At 40.8% G+C, this 16,578-nt stretch overlaps 1 protein-coding gene across 1 annotated transcript; it reads right to left on the bottom strand.

Annotated features, from left to right (window-relative positions):
• Positions 1-166: 166 nt before the first annotated feature.
• Positions 167-10,572, bottom strand: LOC139739494 (uncharacterized). Its single transcript, XM_071650097.1, has 4 exons — positions 10,517-10,572; positions 3,045-3,963; positions 946-1,103; positions 167-311 (listed from the first exon to the last, which is right to left on the bottom strand). The coding sequence occupies exons 1-4, from the start codon at positions 10,570-10,572 to the stop codon at positions 167-169; spliced, it is 1,278 nt and encodes a 425-aa protein (XP_071506198.1).
• Positions 10,573-16,578: the final 6,006 nt, after the last annotated feature.

Here is a 16,578-nt window from a genome sequence, read left to right as displayed (position 1 = left end):
AGCATTTTTGCAGTCAGATTGTCAGGACTGTGAAACCTGCGTTGTGACGCAGCCATGAAGTACACCACCACATCGAGACCCGGAGGATCTGTACTGTATGTGAGCTGTCCTCAAGGAAACATGCCTGAGAAATCATCCCACTCGGGTGAGCCACATGTGCCACACATCAGGTTGCAGATTTGGTGAACTCGTGAGAGGCAGACAGAAGCTCAGTCCGATAGTCATACAATGCCTGCCACTCCTTCTTGCTGTTGATGAGTTGATTGTTCTTGGCATGCTCGTAGGTAAACTTTGGAGTTTTCAGTTCATACCTGCATTAGAAATGAAAACACATTTAAAATGTCACACTTTCAATAGAGGATAATACCATCTTATAAAACAGGTTTCTCCACAACACTGACCATGAAGGAGAGATACCTTATACCATACTATAATACAAAGACAGGCATGGCAATATTTTGACTATATATTACATAACAGAGACCACTGCCAGTGATCCATGGTACTAACCATTTTATATTTCAAATTACACATTTGATCAATAGTATTGAAAGAATTCCGCAGGTGCATTGAAAATGCACATGTAAATAGTGGATATTCAATTGTTGCTAACGAGAAAGCAGGCATTGATAAAATCACTCTTGGCTGGGGTTGAGGGTTAAAAGAAAAGAAAATATAATAATGATGACTAAGGAAATAAAGCAACAAAAAAAAATAACTAAAGGAACAGCTATGCTTCTAAAGAGATGAGAACATAACTAGAAGTAACTACAAATACCATGTGTCCTCTTCAGTGATCTTTGATATCAGTGATGTAATTATTTTTTTGAGAGAATAATCTTCTTTAACCAATACATTTTACAGCACAGTAGTTTTGTGTAATGGTACCACAAGCAACCAGCATGTACAATAAACAAATTGAGTAAAATGTTTCCAAGTTCTCACCATTTTGGGGTTGGTCCCCGGATCCGCTCAAGCTCGTCCTGGCGCTTGGTTTCCAGGATCCGCTGCTCCTCGAGTCGCAGCCGCTCCATGCGCAGCTTGGCCAGCTCATATTCAAAGGGTGACGCCACCACCTTTTGATCAACGAACTGCTGTGATGCCTGCACAGTGACAACAAATGAAGGAAAATAAATATATGCAGCAATAGGCCCTATATGATGTAGAAAGGAAATAACAATATACTTCCTGTATCTTTCTGTAGATGACATATCATTTTATCTGTTTCTGAAGCATATGATTCCATTTCATCAATCATAACAGTGTTACAATATGTGACAGTGCACCTCAAAACGAACATAAAGTCGCACACACTGATTTTGCGTGAGGACTGAAAATAAGTGAAATGGGTCAACCTAGCCGAACTTAACTTTTTCATATTTTCTGAAAGAGCGGGTCTTCTGTTACATTATGCTAAAATTTGGTATCATAAAACGGGCAGGAAAGTGTGTTTTTTAGCAGTTTATCTCGAACATTTTTGGTAGATGTGATTTGGTGTGATTAGGTGTGTCTTTAGAATCCCTTTTTCATTTTTGAAAAACCTTGTCCACACTCTTCACTTTCAACTCTAATAACTTTTGAAAGGATAGTGCTACTGCTTTGAAAGTTGGAAGTAATTATGGACAGAATGTCTTAATGAGGCATGCTTAATTTAAGTTTAATTTGATAATCTCTTCATTGTTGTTACTCTGGTGGTTTACTTCCTGTTTTTTGTCCCATTCATCGCACAGCCAGCACGGTTTGGTAAAGATTAAGCGCTTGAATAGACACTGTACTTCAGAGCCTCTTTTCTCAGTTCACACTTTTCCTGAGTTTGTCCTTTCTTTCCAATATTTAGATAGGTTAGGAGAGTCCATTTGATTTGAGTTATACATCATTTTAAAGCTTAAAGTCTGCTCTTTCAGAATATGGTCTAAACTGAAAATTCATGTCTGGCGACTTTTTGTTTGTTTTGAGGTGCAGGGTCACATATTAGTCATAACATTAGGAAAATTCATAGTAATTTTGGTTATATGTAAGGCACCTTTTTACACAAAACAAAGCAAAAAGTTTCTTAAATTGATAATACAAGCTATTTTGCATAGTAATAAAATGTTTGATAATTAATCACAATATGTCAAATCTACACTGGCGTGATCAATGAAAGAATACAACATCTTTTTATGTTGTGGTACATTAGAAAGTACTCCAGTTTGATGTAGCAATATGTAATGGGGTAGACATCTATACAAATTGAATACTATTTTATCGGTTGGATTTAAACTAGAAGTGATAAAAGGAATACTAATGTAACTTTCCAAAATTTATGACATGTTGACTGAGCTTTTACAAAATTTTGCACATGTATATAAATTAGGAAAGTATGCAAAAACAGCACCTTAGAAGCAAGATTTCAATACAGAATACACTAAATATACCTCAACCTGTGCCACAGTGTGTCATACTGTGTGTCATGATATGGCACAGTCTCACATGCTACAATGGCATGGTGCATTCTGGCATACAAATTTGTATTTCCATCAATTGACTCCAGACACAGTTATCTACCAGATACAATGAGCTGCAGATATTTACAGCAGAAGGGAGTCGGACTCTGTCCAGCATCTAGCAAGTACAGGTCAACATGCATACATGTACACGTGTACATGATACAGAGACTCCAACCCCAAGCACCTTCTGATCTGGAGATTCTCCCGCCTGAAACCCCTAGCAAACGGGAGACCGCAACTTGATGTGCGCGAAACATCATCACGAGCGCGAAGTTCCTTGCGGCTGGGGTCCAGGGCCCACTTATACCTAAGGGCCCTGGCAGCTCTAGGGTTCTATAGATGCTTTCTCATGCTATGTCAGGCTTATTTTCAACATATTATGATGAGACATAGAGCCAGGGCGGGAGAAATTAAATCTCAAGCGGGAGAACGGGAGATTTTGCAAAAATGGGCTTTCGGCGGGAGATCTCCCATCGAAAGCGGGAGAGTTGGAGTCTCTGCATGATATACAGTATGTAGGCCATCGTCTTTATGATAAATTGGCCATACTCTCACCTTCAAGTAACTGTAGTCTCTGGTTGCCTTCATCTGTGGATCTTGCAGAGTTTGACTTTCTTGCATTCTCCTCTGTGAAGTTCTTAGCCTCCCTGAGGCACTAGCTGGTTTGCGGCTCGTTGAGCCAGTTTTGATCCCCGCGGCAGTCTTCCTTGGGCCCACATCACTCATTACACTCCTACTTGTGCGGTCCCTCACAGCCTGCGCAGCTGTCTCCAGGGGTGGGGCCATGGTTAGGGTCTCCATAATCGCGGGCACTTCTCCCAAGGTCACTGGAAAGTATTGCTTAGCCTCATCGTCCAGCATGATATTTGACGCAACTTTCCGCTGAGCCATTTCAGTGCCGAGCACCCCTGTGGTGCGGTTGACCAGGGAGACCGTGTGCTCCTTTGCGCCAAGACTACTGAAGACTGGATAGTCAGAGTCCCTTGTAAGGTGTACAGGCTCAACGTACCACTGAAATTTTGTCTTTCTTTGTGACTTGCCAGCAAAATTCTGCTCCATTTCTTCAAGTTCAAGGGTGTCGGCATCAATTAGACGCTGCAGTTCTTCTTCAAAGGTGTCTTCTAAACTGAGCTCATCATCATCCCGCTGTTTTTTCTGTGCATTAGTCTTCTTATCACTGAAACTCACACTCTTGCTGAGGCTTTTGTTCAAACTGCTGTTTAGACTCCTGAGGTCAAGGCTCAGCTCAGAATTCTTGGCACGCAAGTTTTCCTGAACTTCCGCATAGGGATTTTCTGGAGAGGGACTCCGCCATGATTGCTTCGTCTCCGCCAGAGATTGATGCCCAGTCCAATCACCAGGAGAGTTATGTAGAATGGAGTTTCTCACATCTGTATGATATAGGGTAGTTTGAGACAGATTCCTTGTACTCAGCGTCCGTTGAGAATTTGAAAGGAACGTCGAATCCTTGTCTCTATGATGAAGAAAAGTAACACAAAACAAGAAAATATTAGTATGACACTGTATAGGTAATTTATGATGTATCATTCATGCGTTTGTGCACAGCTGCCAACTATAGCAATGACCCGCATAGACTCTACATAATCTAGTGAGGTACCCGCACATCGCCAGGGGCCCTAAATCCGCCACCCTGCGTAAAATTGCTACAAGCGTACTGAACAAAAATGTAAGCATGGAACTGTGTGCAGTATGCTTGGAACTTTGCAGGGTTATTACCACAACCAAGCAAACTGAGGTGACAGCTGGTCATATTTTCTTTAAAATATAAGTTTATACAAGGAATATGTAACTTAATAAGTGTTGGTATCATGCTGATGGTCCCCCACACACATCTTTTAGATCTAGGTTGTAATATAAATACATGTATGTGTGCACTAGATTTTTCATCATATGGGTGCAGGATGGCAAGGTACGGGCCCCTTCCTATCCTGCTTAGTCCAGTAAAATGAGTTTGATGATGATACTACTAAAAAAAAAAAAAAAATAAGGAAAAAAAAATCTGGTATCGACCACAGAACTTGTGGTTTGATTGGAATTTTCTAAAGTGCTCTATGTGAGCAGAATTTCATAGAATGTACTGTGACTGAAATATGCACAAATTTTGGGTTCTAGACTAGACTTGGATCGAGACATACAGTATAGGCTAGCATCAGTAGGACTAACTGCACCAGCTGCCCCAACACGTACTGGTTACAGCGCCCCGGGGTTACAGTATACCCTATTTTCAGTAAGGCTGCAGGAAACTCAATAGGGCCTAGAACCCTTTGCAGGCAAATACCCTGAGGAAACAGGAGGAAAAAGAATTGAAGAAAATCCTCATTAGTTAACAGTTAATAACAAACATGATGTTAACACGTCATTGCCATTCAGTGCTTTATCAATGGGAGAACAGGAGGTCAATTAAACTGATGAGCTTGCACTGGCTCACAGTAAAAAAATGTCACCTGCGTTTGCTGCAGAGAAAATTATTCTGCGCATACGATAGTACGGTACCAGTCAACAATCTGAGCCCGTGATATGAATCTGCAGTATTTTCTGCCTTTAGTGACATAAAATTAAGGTGAATCTAAGGAATATTTTCTAAAATGCGAGGTATTAAATAAGAAAGCGGTCGATAAGTAATAGTAATAGTATGGTAGGTGTCTAACACATCGACACTGTACATTGAAACCGACACCCCTCTATATAATTGCGCGTAAAGAACGAACATTCATGCGTGAGACTACATGCAGTGGTTTTGCATTCTTCACCGGGGATTTGAAGATGTCCAAATATTACTGAAAATCCCAATAATAAACAAGATCAACATAAAAACAATGATACTGTAGTGGATATCCCTCATCCTGGCAACGCGCATCACACTGCGTTGCCAGGCAGCGCACAGCGCGTCATCCATGGCCATGGATGTGCGCGGAGAAGATGCACCTTGGGCAGTTGGAGACCTGCAGTGAATAAGCTAACACGTAAGTCAATTCAACCCGCTGTTATTAATTCAGTTATTTATAACCCGTTGTAACATTGGTGTCAGGAGTGGGATGAAACTGAATTATAACCTTAGGTACAAATTGTGAGAGGTGGTTGAATTGATCGAGTGGAGTTATGGGGATAACTTGTTGATGAGATAGGTGTATTTTGCGTAAGTTGCCAGCTGACGGTAAACTGATGTGTTTCATCTATTGTTAATGTGTGTTTATGATTTATGATCAGTGGCTGATGTACCGAGCATGATGCGCCGAACACCGGTAATAACGCGCTCTAAGCGACAAACTAAAACTGCAAAAAGTCGTCAGACATCGAGCGATCAGTCTGCCGTGACTGCCTTACTTACGGCGTTGAATGGGTTGACTGTAAGCTTGCAGCAGACTACATCTACGATTAATGCGAAATTAGACTCGGTTACAGCTAGTCAAAAAGAACTTGAAGGGCGCATGGCAGCTGTTGAAACTAAGCGTGAAGAAATTAAAGTTGATCAAGTCAGGGAACCATCTCCGTCGCAAGTACAAGAACAGTCTAGTTCGAATCAGAAACGCGGCAAAGTGATTCTACCGCCATCGTACAATGGAACAGTGCCGTGGGAAGCTTACTTCTCTCAGTTTTCTTTGATAGCACGATCAAATGGGTGGGATGAAGATCAGATGGCTGTTTATCTGGCAGCAAGTCTGACAGGTAAGGCGGCTTCGGTTCTAGCTACCATTCCAGCACAGCAGAGAGGTGAATTTCGGGTACTAGTGCAAGCCCTTGGAATGCGATTTGGCTGCGTCCACCAGTCGGAACTGAGTCGCGTACAGTTTAGAAATCGTCGACGCCGCCCTGACGAGAGCTTGCCTGAGTTAGCAGGAGACTTAGAGCGTCTCGTTATGCAGGCATATCCGGACGCAGGCACCGCAATTCACGAGTCGCTAGCTCTCGATCAGTTTATCGACGCCATCAGCGATGAGGATATGCGTTTGCGACTTCGTCAACATCGTTGCGCTACGCTTCACGAGGCTTTGCAGCTCGCTCTCGAACTGGAGTCGTTTTCCCTAGCTAGCAGAGAAAGACAGAGGGATGTCAGGACAAGGGAGGTGAAAGTTGACAATGACATTGGGGGATTGATGGACACGCTGGTTGAGAGACTCGAGAAAGCTATCAGACGTGGAAGTGGTGGTAGAGAGAAGACCACACAAAAGGGAAAAGGGCAATGCTACAACTGCGGCGAAGTGGGACACTTTATCAGGGATTGCCCTGAAATGACGTGTGCCGTCTGCAAACAACGAGGCCATCTAGCAAAGGATTGCACGTTAACTTCTGCTTCCCGGGAGAAGCAGGGAAACGACCAGTAGTCGCCCTCACGGAGCAGAGGACGACTAGGAACTTTGAGAATGCTCCAAATCACGTTATGATCAGGTCACTGGGAGGAGAGCCGGGAGGGCTTGTCGTGAGTGGTGAAGTTGAAGGAGAGGCGTGTAGGTTCCTCGTCGATACTGGGTCAGGGGTGACCCTAATCAGACCGGATGTCTGGGGAAGAATCGAGAGGAAGACACGAATGCAACTTACTGCAGATGCACGACGAATTGTCACAGTGACTGGTGAGAAGGCGGATGTTAGAGGTACCGCGTGGGTGCGCATTCGCATGGGCCATGACGTGGTGGAGCATCGTGTTATCGTCGCTGATATTGTCGATGAGGGCATCATTGGCATTGACTTTCTTTCTACGCAAGATTGCATGATCGATATGGCATCTCGAACACTCAAGATGGGTATAAATGAAATTCCACTTCTTCGAGAGGCGTCGGGCGCTAGCAGTATGAAATGCTCGAGAATTGTAGCATCTTTGGCTGAGGTACCAGAAAGAAATGAAATAAATAATGTACCAGTTGACGTATCAACGAAGTGTGACATGAGAGTAGATGTCACCGAATCTCACCAAGGGGTAGATTATCAAGTGGGGATAATGTCAGGTGAGACATTGGGTAATTTGGGATCGAGATGCGTTGCTGCACCTGTAGAGTTAGATGCTTGCACTCTTTCTCGTAGCATGTGCAGTGGAACATGCGAAAGTGTCGAATGTGTTATCAATCCTTCAAATAGGGAGGGAATGAAGGGAGAGATAGAAGGTGTCGAGGTGAAGCAGATTGAGTTGAAACCGCATTTGAAGCCACCAGCTGGAAGGGGTGGGACGGATCTTTCTATGGAAGAGAAAGATAAAATGCGGAAGTTTCTGCGTAAACGACAGGACCTATTCTCCATAACTCCCAGTGGTACAGGACCGAAGGACATATTGACGCCGAAAAGGATGTATGATGAAACTTTAGAGAAAGGAGAACAGGTGTGGCTGCACAATCCTCGTAGGCGCAAAGGATTATCACCTAAACTCAAGTCGGAGTGGGAGGGACCATTCACAATATTGAAGAGACTGAATGATGTGGTCTACAGAATTCAGATGACCAAACGAAGCAAGCCCAAAGTTGTGCACCGTGATAGGTTGTGGCAGTACAGAGTGCACAAGGAATTCTGGCTGGCTGACGAAGAGACGAAGTTAGCAACAATGCTTAATAAGTGCACTCAGACAAGTGATGATGGAAATTAAGAGTCTTATAGTTGTTGTTGTTGCTGTTGATGTTGTTGAGTTTCTTTATTCATTTAGTTAGCTTTCAGTTTAGAATGTTTTGGTGTGTGGTGAATTGCGTTTCAGACACCTTCTGACACCATTGTTTTTCATTAGTCTATACGAGTATTTTATTCTTTTGGATAAAAGAATTTAAAAGAGTAATTCGGATCTCTACCGGACGAGATGCGCGGATCTCGTTTGTCACTTTCAGCATTAGAGCGCTTGAAAATTGGTACCTGTTGAGGACAGGGATACAGCGCAATGTTCGAGGCGTAACGAATGAGATCAGTGTAGTTAAAAAAAAAAAAAAGAGTTGTAGTTCATTATTGGTTGAATTGAAACGTGTTTGTGTCAAGACAAGGTAATATTTATTTGACGGGACGTCAAATTTGTAAGGAGGGGATAATGTAGTGGATATCCCTCATCCTGGCAACGCGCATCACACTGCGTTGCCAGGCAGCGCACAGCGCGTCATCCATGGCCATGGATGTGCGCGGAGAAGATGCACCTTGGGCAGTTGGAGACCTGCAGTGAATAAGCTAACACGTAAGTCAATTCAACCCGCTGTTATTAATTCAGTTATTTATAACCCGTTGTAACAATACCATAGATTATAAATGCACATTGGAAAAACATTACGTGCATATTTCACACGTATTGTCAATAGAGGGTAGGGGTGTCAGTTTCAAAATTACTGCGTCAAAATAACACTCTAGATCTACAAATTGTACAAGTTCAAAGCAGTTATCTTGGAGCATGTAGACCTAGCTACTACTAGTAGTACTGCAAATCACATTTTAAATGCAAGCTTGTGAATTCAGAGTATTTTCTTTAGGTCTAGAAAGTCTACATGTGAGTAAAATTTCAGACAAATTGTAAGATTGTAACTAATTGATGTGTGATGAGCAGTAATTACTAACAGCCTGTCTGCCTTGCCTTCTTTTGAACTGGACAAGAAACCACCTACCAATAAGTGGGCTGATGATAGAAGAGGATAGACCTGGAAGCTCGACTGCTGCTACACAGCAATCTTCCAGTATCTTTGGTAAAGGTAAAGGTAAAGCGATATTTTAGGTTTCTAATTCTATTGTTACATTAGGCCAGGGTGTCGATATTGGACACCAAACCATACACGGACTAACTGGTAAGGTCCAACCACTCTAAGTTAGTGTCTAACTGGTTACACCTTTAGCTGTGATTCAAACCTGAAAGAGTTAACACTAACATCAGTTAGAAACGCAGGATGGAAAGGAATGTCTTATTCAAGAGGAAAGAGATTGTGAGGAGGAGAAAAAGAGAAATAGAATCTAACGTTAGACAGAAACAAGTCTATTAAAATTGTAAGCTACAGTGTAGGATCTAGAACCTATATGATGGGGGGTTGTGTTTCTGGACACTTACAATGTATTAATAAAGTTCACGCGTGAAAACTTAAACGTTTACCCATTTTACATAGAATATGCACCCTTCTTTACCTCAAAAGACTCGATATAGACTCCTCATATATACCCAGTCACTGGGTGTCCGGACAGGTTGTGGGACCGGACGCGTACTGTAAATTGCGTCTGGTTTGACAGTGACGCGCCTACGCATAAACAGTTGTCGGTGAGGAGCTGTGCGTAAATGCGTATTCAAAGTAAAATAAGCAAGTCAGTACGCGAGAGTCTTAAGTGTCCGGACACCCAACCCCCCATCCTACTACTACTAGACAACATACTCTGAAAACGGCGTGAGAATTCCTGGGTGCGCCATTTTCATTACAGACGCACTTACAATACGTGTCCGGTCCCACAACGTTTGGTCATACATTCTATATCTAGACCATTGGCTGATATGACAAGCTCTGGTCACTGACTGACTGTTTATTCAAAAAGTGTTACTATTCGATTAGTAGATATTTTTATGGACTGATGGTAGAATTTTACTAGAAGTCTGCACTCTTAGTCTCAGCAGAGGATGACAACTTGTCAGGCTTTCATGAAACGGAGCTCAGCACTTGTAAGTTGTATACACTGTCCCTGTAGCTACCGCACAGATCATGAGATAGACCAATGCAATTAATGTCCAATGATACCAAATATCTATCTCTTCACGGTGGGCTTCTCATCTGACTTTGGGACATGTATATGGTCAGTGGGGGACTGACCATACATGTCCCAATGTCAGATAAGAAGCCCACCGTGAAGAGACAGACACCTGCATGCTGCATCGGTCTGACGTTACAGTCTACATTGTATGTCACAAGCTGCAGCCTACGTCCTCCGCCAATCCGGCTCGCTGCAGTAGCTGCGGGCTTTTCCTACCTAGCGACCGTACAAAGTTCGACTGCCCTATGCTATGTGAGCAATTTTCACAGTAAATACCGCCATCAAAACCTGCACGAATAGATGGAATCTTCAAGGATGCATTCACGTACCTTATAGGAGTTCTCCGACCATGCAAAATGAAGTATTTATCAGGATTTTGATCCATGTCGTGTATGATGACACAAAAATGTTAGAAACGCCAGACATGGACACCTGAAAACAAACGAGTAAGTAGCCGTAGTAGACGCTTTCGCTGTACTGTACCGTTAGCAACGCGCATGCGCACTAGACACAGTACGGCATGTGATGGCACGGCCAGGGAGCGGTGTATTTCTTCCCATTCGCCGCCAGCATGCATGCATGCAGCAGATCCACCGTCGTGCATCGATACTCGCAAAGCTATATTTTTTTATATTATATATATAGTGCATGAGGCTGAATCATGCACCATAACAATATAAGCACCGACAAATTCTGAATTTGCCCCGAAGGCCAGTTATATTCAATGAGGCCGCAGGCCGAATTGAATATAATTGCCCGGGGGCAAATTCAGAATTTGGAGGTGCTTGGTACTTGTTATAGTGCAATAAGATGTCATGCACTATGTGTTATATAAAATAGCATACATACCCAGGCAAGATAAATTGAATAAATACGAAAGCCTAGATCATTTAAGACTCTACACGTGTCTAGACAAGCAATAATACCAGTTTCTTTGAACCTGTGTAGACCCTGAGCAGGAACAGGACACCCCCCCCCCCCCCCCCTCCCACAGTAGGGAGAATTTTTGAAAATCTGTGTGGGAAAATGGCGTTTTCTTGCATCTAAAACACCACTATTTTTGGTATAGAGGTCATTGCCAAATTAAAATTTACAAGTTTAAAAAAAAGATAAGATTTAAAAAGAAATGTTCCCCGGATTTTTTTTTTTTTTGGGGGGGGGGGGAGGAGGGGCAATGCACCGTTCAACAGTGAACAAATGCATTGCTCACTGTTAGTCACATGTCCCACATTTCAAGTCAAGTGCTCAAAAAATGAGTGAGCAAGATAAATAAACTGATGATTTCTATGGTTTTTATTAAAAATTGTGTAACCATGGCAACACAATGTTGGACATTAAGAAAAAAACTGAAGTTTGCACAACTTATCATATCATAGCCGTCACATGTGCCAAATTTCAAGCCAAATGCTAAAATGATGAGGGGCTTAGTTGAATTCATAATATTAATGTATCATTTTCATTCAAAATATACTGTTACCATGGCAACACATTTTCCACACTAACAAAAGAATTGTTACACATCTAGGTAATGTAGAGGTAACATGTGCCAAATTTGAAGCCAAAATGCTCTAAACAGAGAGAGTTAGGAGAATCTAAATGTTTGTATGATTTTCATTCAAAATGCACTGTTACCATGGCAACACATTGTTCAACAATGATGAAACATGAAGTTTGCATATTTCTGTACTATAATGGTTGCATGTGCCAAATTTCAAGCCAAATGCTCAAAGACTGAGGGAGTTACCTGAATCTACAATATTTTTGTATGATTTTCATTAAAACTATACTGTTACCATGGCAACACAATGATCAACAATAACGAAAGGTTAAGTTTGCACTTCTACGTACCATAGTGGTCAGGTGTGCCAAATTTCAAGCTAAATGCTCAAAGACTGAGGGAGTTGGCTGAATCCACATGCTTTTTGGTGAAAAAATGTTGTTACCATGGCAATGCATTGCTCAACAATAATGACAGATTGAGTTTGAACATCTATATGCTATAGTGGTCATGTGTGCCAAATTTCAAGCCAAATGCTCTAAGACTGAGGGAGTTAACTGAATCCACAATTTTTTTGCATGATTTTCATTCAAAATATACTGTTACCATGGCAACACATTGATCAACAATGACAAAAGACTATGTATGCTCATGTACGTACTATAGTGGTCACATGTGCCAAATTTCAAGCTAAATGCTCAAAGACTGAGGTAGTTACCTGAATCCACAATATTTTTGTATGTTTTTTGGTTTAAAAAAGCTGTTACCATGGCAACACATTGCTCACCACTGACGAAAGATTAAGTTTGCACATCTATATACTATAGTGGTCATGTGTGCCAAATTCCAAGTCAAATGCTCTAAGACTGAGGGACTTAACTGAGTCCATAATATTTTGTATGATTTTCATGCAAACTATGCTGTTACCATGGCAACACATTGATCAACAATGACAAAAGAGCAAGTATGCACATCTATGTACCATAGTGGTCACATGTGTCAATTTTCGAGCCAAATGCTTGAAAAATGAAGGAGTTAGGCTAATCCACACATTTTTGTATGATTGGTTTAAAAAAAACTTGTTGCCATGGCAACAGATTTATTAACACACACATCAAAGGTGTTTTGCACAATTATACATTACATTAATCGCATATCCCAAATTCAAACTGAATTGCTACAAAACTGAGTAGTGCAATCCACAACATTTTGTAAGATCTTTATGAAAATCTTCCGTTGCCATGGCAACGCATTATGAAATACTCATGAAAAAGGTGTCTTGCACATCTGCCTGTGATAGCGGTTACACATGCCAAATTTGAAGTTAATTGCTAAAAATATGAGAAAGTAGTTCGATCCACAAGTTTTTATGAAAATATGCCGTTGCCATGGCAACGCATTATGTGATACTAACGAAAGAGGTGTCTTGCACATCTACCTTTGATAGTGGTCACACATGCCAAATTTAGGGTCAATTGCTCAAAAAAAATGAGAGAGGAGTTCGATCCACAACATTTTGTAAGATTTTTTCAAAATTTATCGTTGCCATGGCAACTCATTATAATAATAATAATAATAATAGCTGCTTATATAGCCTGGAATCTCTATGCGCTTTACACAAATGGGTAGAGTACCATAAACTACAACTTACATAATTTTAACAAAACAATATAATTAAACATACAAAATACAACTTATTATAATCATTTAATAACAAAACAAATATGTTTTTAAGGACTTGAGGAAAGTGTGAGTACATGTGATGGCCCTAAGTTGACTTGGTAATTTGTTCCAGAGTACAGGTGCTGCTGACTGAAAAGCCCGATCCCCATATGAACATGTTTTGGTTGCTGGTATAACTAATAAATTCTGGCTAGAAGATCGTAGATTTCTTTGTGGAATATATTCAATGATCATGTCAGACAAATATGTTGGGGACTTATTTATCAATGTTTTATGACATAATGCAAGGATCTTAAACATGATTCTCTTATCTACAGGCAACCAATGCAGGTGTGACAACAAGGGTGTTATGGGATCTCTTCCTTTTGCTCGCATTACAAGTCGGGCGGCGCAATTTTGAACAATTTGGAGTTTTCTTATGTCTTTTTCGGGCAGGCCAAATAGAAGGGAATTACAAAAATCAATTCTAGAAGAAACAAATGCATGAATTAACTTTTTAGTAGTTTTTTCGCACAAATAATTTCATATTTTGCCTATTCTCTTTAATGCACACATTGCAGGTTGAGTCATAATTTTAACATGTTCTTTCAATTGAAGGTGTTGATCCATGTGTACACCCAAGTTGCGTGCTTTGGTTGTTTCATGTACATCCAGTCCATCCACTACAATACATGCTGGTGAAGACGCAGGATTAAATCTCGACGAGAAGTGAATTAGTTCAGTCTACTGTGGATTGATTTTCAAACAGTTTTTGTGAGTCCATGAATGCAAGACTAACGAAATACTAACGAAAAAGGTGTCTTGCACATCTCCCTTTGATAGCAGTGACATATGCCAATTTTGGGGGTAATTGCTCAAAAAATGAGAGAGTAGTTCGAGCCACAAGTTTTTACGAAAATATGCCGTTGCCATGGCAACGCATTATGCGATACTAACGAAAAAGGTGTCTTGCACATCTATCTTTGATAGTGGTCACACATGCCGAATTTGGGGTCAATTGCTCAAAAAATGAGAGAGGAGTTCCACCCACAAGATTTTGCAACGGACCGACCGCCCGACCGACCGACCGACCGGCCACCCGACCTCAGAGTGATTCCTACATCCCCCCCCCCTACACACTATGTGTGGGTGGAGGTATAAAAAGTGACACACATACACACACAATCATGCACACACTGTTACAAAATGTAAATATTTTCATTCATGTAGGATCTATCAATTAATTGAGTTGATGTGATCAATAACAATTGATTAGAAGAAGTGAAATTCCTCGTATACCATAAAAACACAGTTGATCTATTGAGATATCATGATCCATACAATGAAATGCGTTAGAAAGATCTAAAAACGCACTTAAATTCGTTATTTACGAAAGCTTGAGCTATTCTATCTGTGTTATTAAGAAGGACATGCATGCGAAGCACTAACCGCTTCTAAAAAGCTTCTAATGTATGATACTGTTCATACCGAATACAACTTATGAATTAATTATGGTAAAAAACTTTTTTTTGTAAAAATTGATAACACAGATAGGGCCTATTGTCGATAATTATTTGAAAGAAATTATCGCCTATTCCAAAAAAGGACCCACTTGGCAATTTTAACAGCATAGGGGAATACAATGTATTCGTATTTCAAATAACTAGTAATGCCATTGCGTAAAGATGTTACAGTGAAATATCTTTAATGCTTCAATACCTGAAGTTGCATGAACTTCATCATGCTTTGTGTGCACTTCATAGCAACATCTAAAATATCTGCATTAGTGATAGGGAATAAGTGCAGTGAGTTTTTCCTTGCAAGATAAGGTTAAAATCACTATACACCCTCATATTGTCTGACCCGTTGTTTTATTACATCGCCAATCACCTGCAGCGGCAGCAGCAAAAGGATTGTGGTATATATCAGTAGTCTGTTAACCCTAATCCCACCGGGTTTTTTGAGGGACTTGAAACCAGGGGGGGGGGGGGGGGAGGGGGTGCTTTTTGGCCCCCTTTCAGATCTCGATCGTGGATAGCGCGATCCTCGCGAAAATTTGCGCTATGGTAGAGGCCAATGTAATCTACAAGACTGTATGGTTAGGTTTTTCAAATTTTTATTTATGTATTTCATATTTATTGATTTATGCTAATTTATGCACACATTTTTTTTTGCCTAAAAATCAAAAAATAAAGATCCAAAAATTCTAATTTTTGGTGAACATATTCCTTTCAATATCCTCCACAATAATATTGAAGCAAAAATTCGGCTTCATAATTATTTCTTATGTATTTTATTGTTTATTGAATTTCTAATGTATTTCTTCTTTTTTATTTTTTGTTTTTGTTTTTTCGTCAAACTTTGTCGCAGAAACTTTTTGAAGCATAATCAGGCTAAAATAAATCATTATTAGCCATTAAAAGTAAAAATGCTTATATTTATATAAATTAATTGCAAAAACACAATTTACATTGGATTCGTACACAAAATCATGTTTTTGAGCAATTTTTGGGTCGACGAATTTTTTTCAAAGGGGCGTGGCTTCAAAACGGTATGCCCGGGAGCGACAAATTTGGTCTCAAAAGTTGCGCGATATATACTTGAAAGAAAAAAGTCATAAAACATTGCGGCGAGAGCATCACGCGTTGTGGAATAATCACGCGAAACGTCGTGGGAATAGGCAGGGTTAAACCGATTTACTTAGTACCCTGTCCAAATTTGTCCAGGGTCTGGGCCGTCTTGAGCTTTAGCCGAGGTCGAGTTGTCTAGCCTCCGTGGGATTCCCCGCTCTGTTTGTATCTTTGTTTTTGTTTTTGTTTTCGTTTTTCAGCGTTCGAAGTGCTGGCAGTGCGTTGTACAACGGTACGGTACGTGCGTGGCTGTAGGCAATCGACACGGAGCTACACAAGAAAACGCAACCGTACAATACAGTTTCCTCGCGTTCTCTGTTTAATACTGACATTAATTTTGTTTCAGAGACAATGCCCTGGAGATAAAAATCTACCTGAGTGGATCAGGCACGGCCACCATGGCATTTTGATGTAGTCAGGAGTATGACTGAGAAGAACGCGAATCGTACAACATACGCTGATATGAGACGAAGAACATAATCAATGAATGGTGGTGAACTATGACATAGGTTTTACGTAGGCAACAGAGTTATTGGCCTCATTTGTATATTGGATAATACTTCGAATCGTGTTGAGGTAAGTAGTGCTTCTTCTATTTTCT

Source organism: Diadema antillarum, unplaced genomic scaffold (assembly GCF_040938485.1).
Source record: "Diadema antillarum isolate AM-2024a unplaced genomic scaffold, OU_Dant_1.0 seq00000802_RagTag, whole genome shotgun sequence".
NCBI lineage: Eukaryota > Metazoa > Echinodermata > Echinoidea > Diadematoida > Diadematidae > Diadema > Diadema antillarum.
The sequence above is the reverse complement of the archived record's forward strand: the minus strand, read 5'-3'. Positions and strand labels throughout refer to the sequence as shown.

Bases quoted from the DNA above. Each gene is read 5' to 3' on its own strand.
- LOC139739494 (XM_071650097.1), bottom strand. From the start codon at position 10,572: ATGGATCAAAATCCTGATAAATACTTCATTTTGCATGGTCGGAGAACT. The intron at 1,104-3,044 runs GTGAGAGTATGG...GTCACTGTGCAG, and splicing joins GAGACTACAGTTACTTGAAG to GCATCACAGCAGTTCGTTGA. The intron at 312-945 runs GTGAGAACTTGG...TTTCTAATGCAG, and splicing joins CGGGGACCAACCCCAAAATG to GTATGAACTGAAAACTCCAA.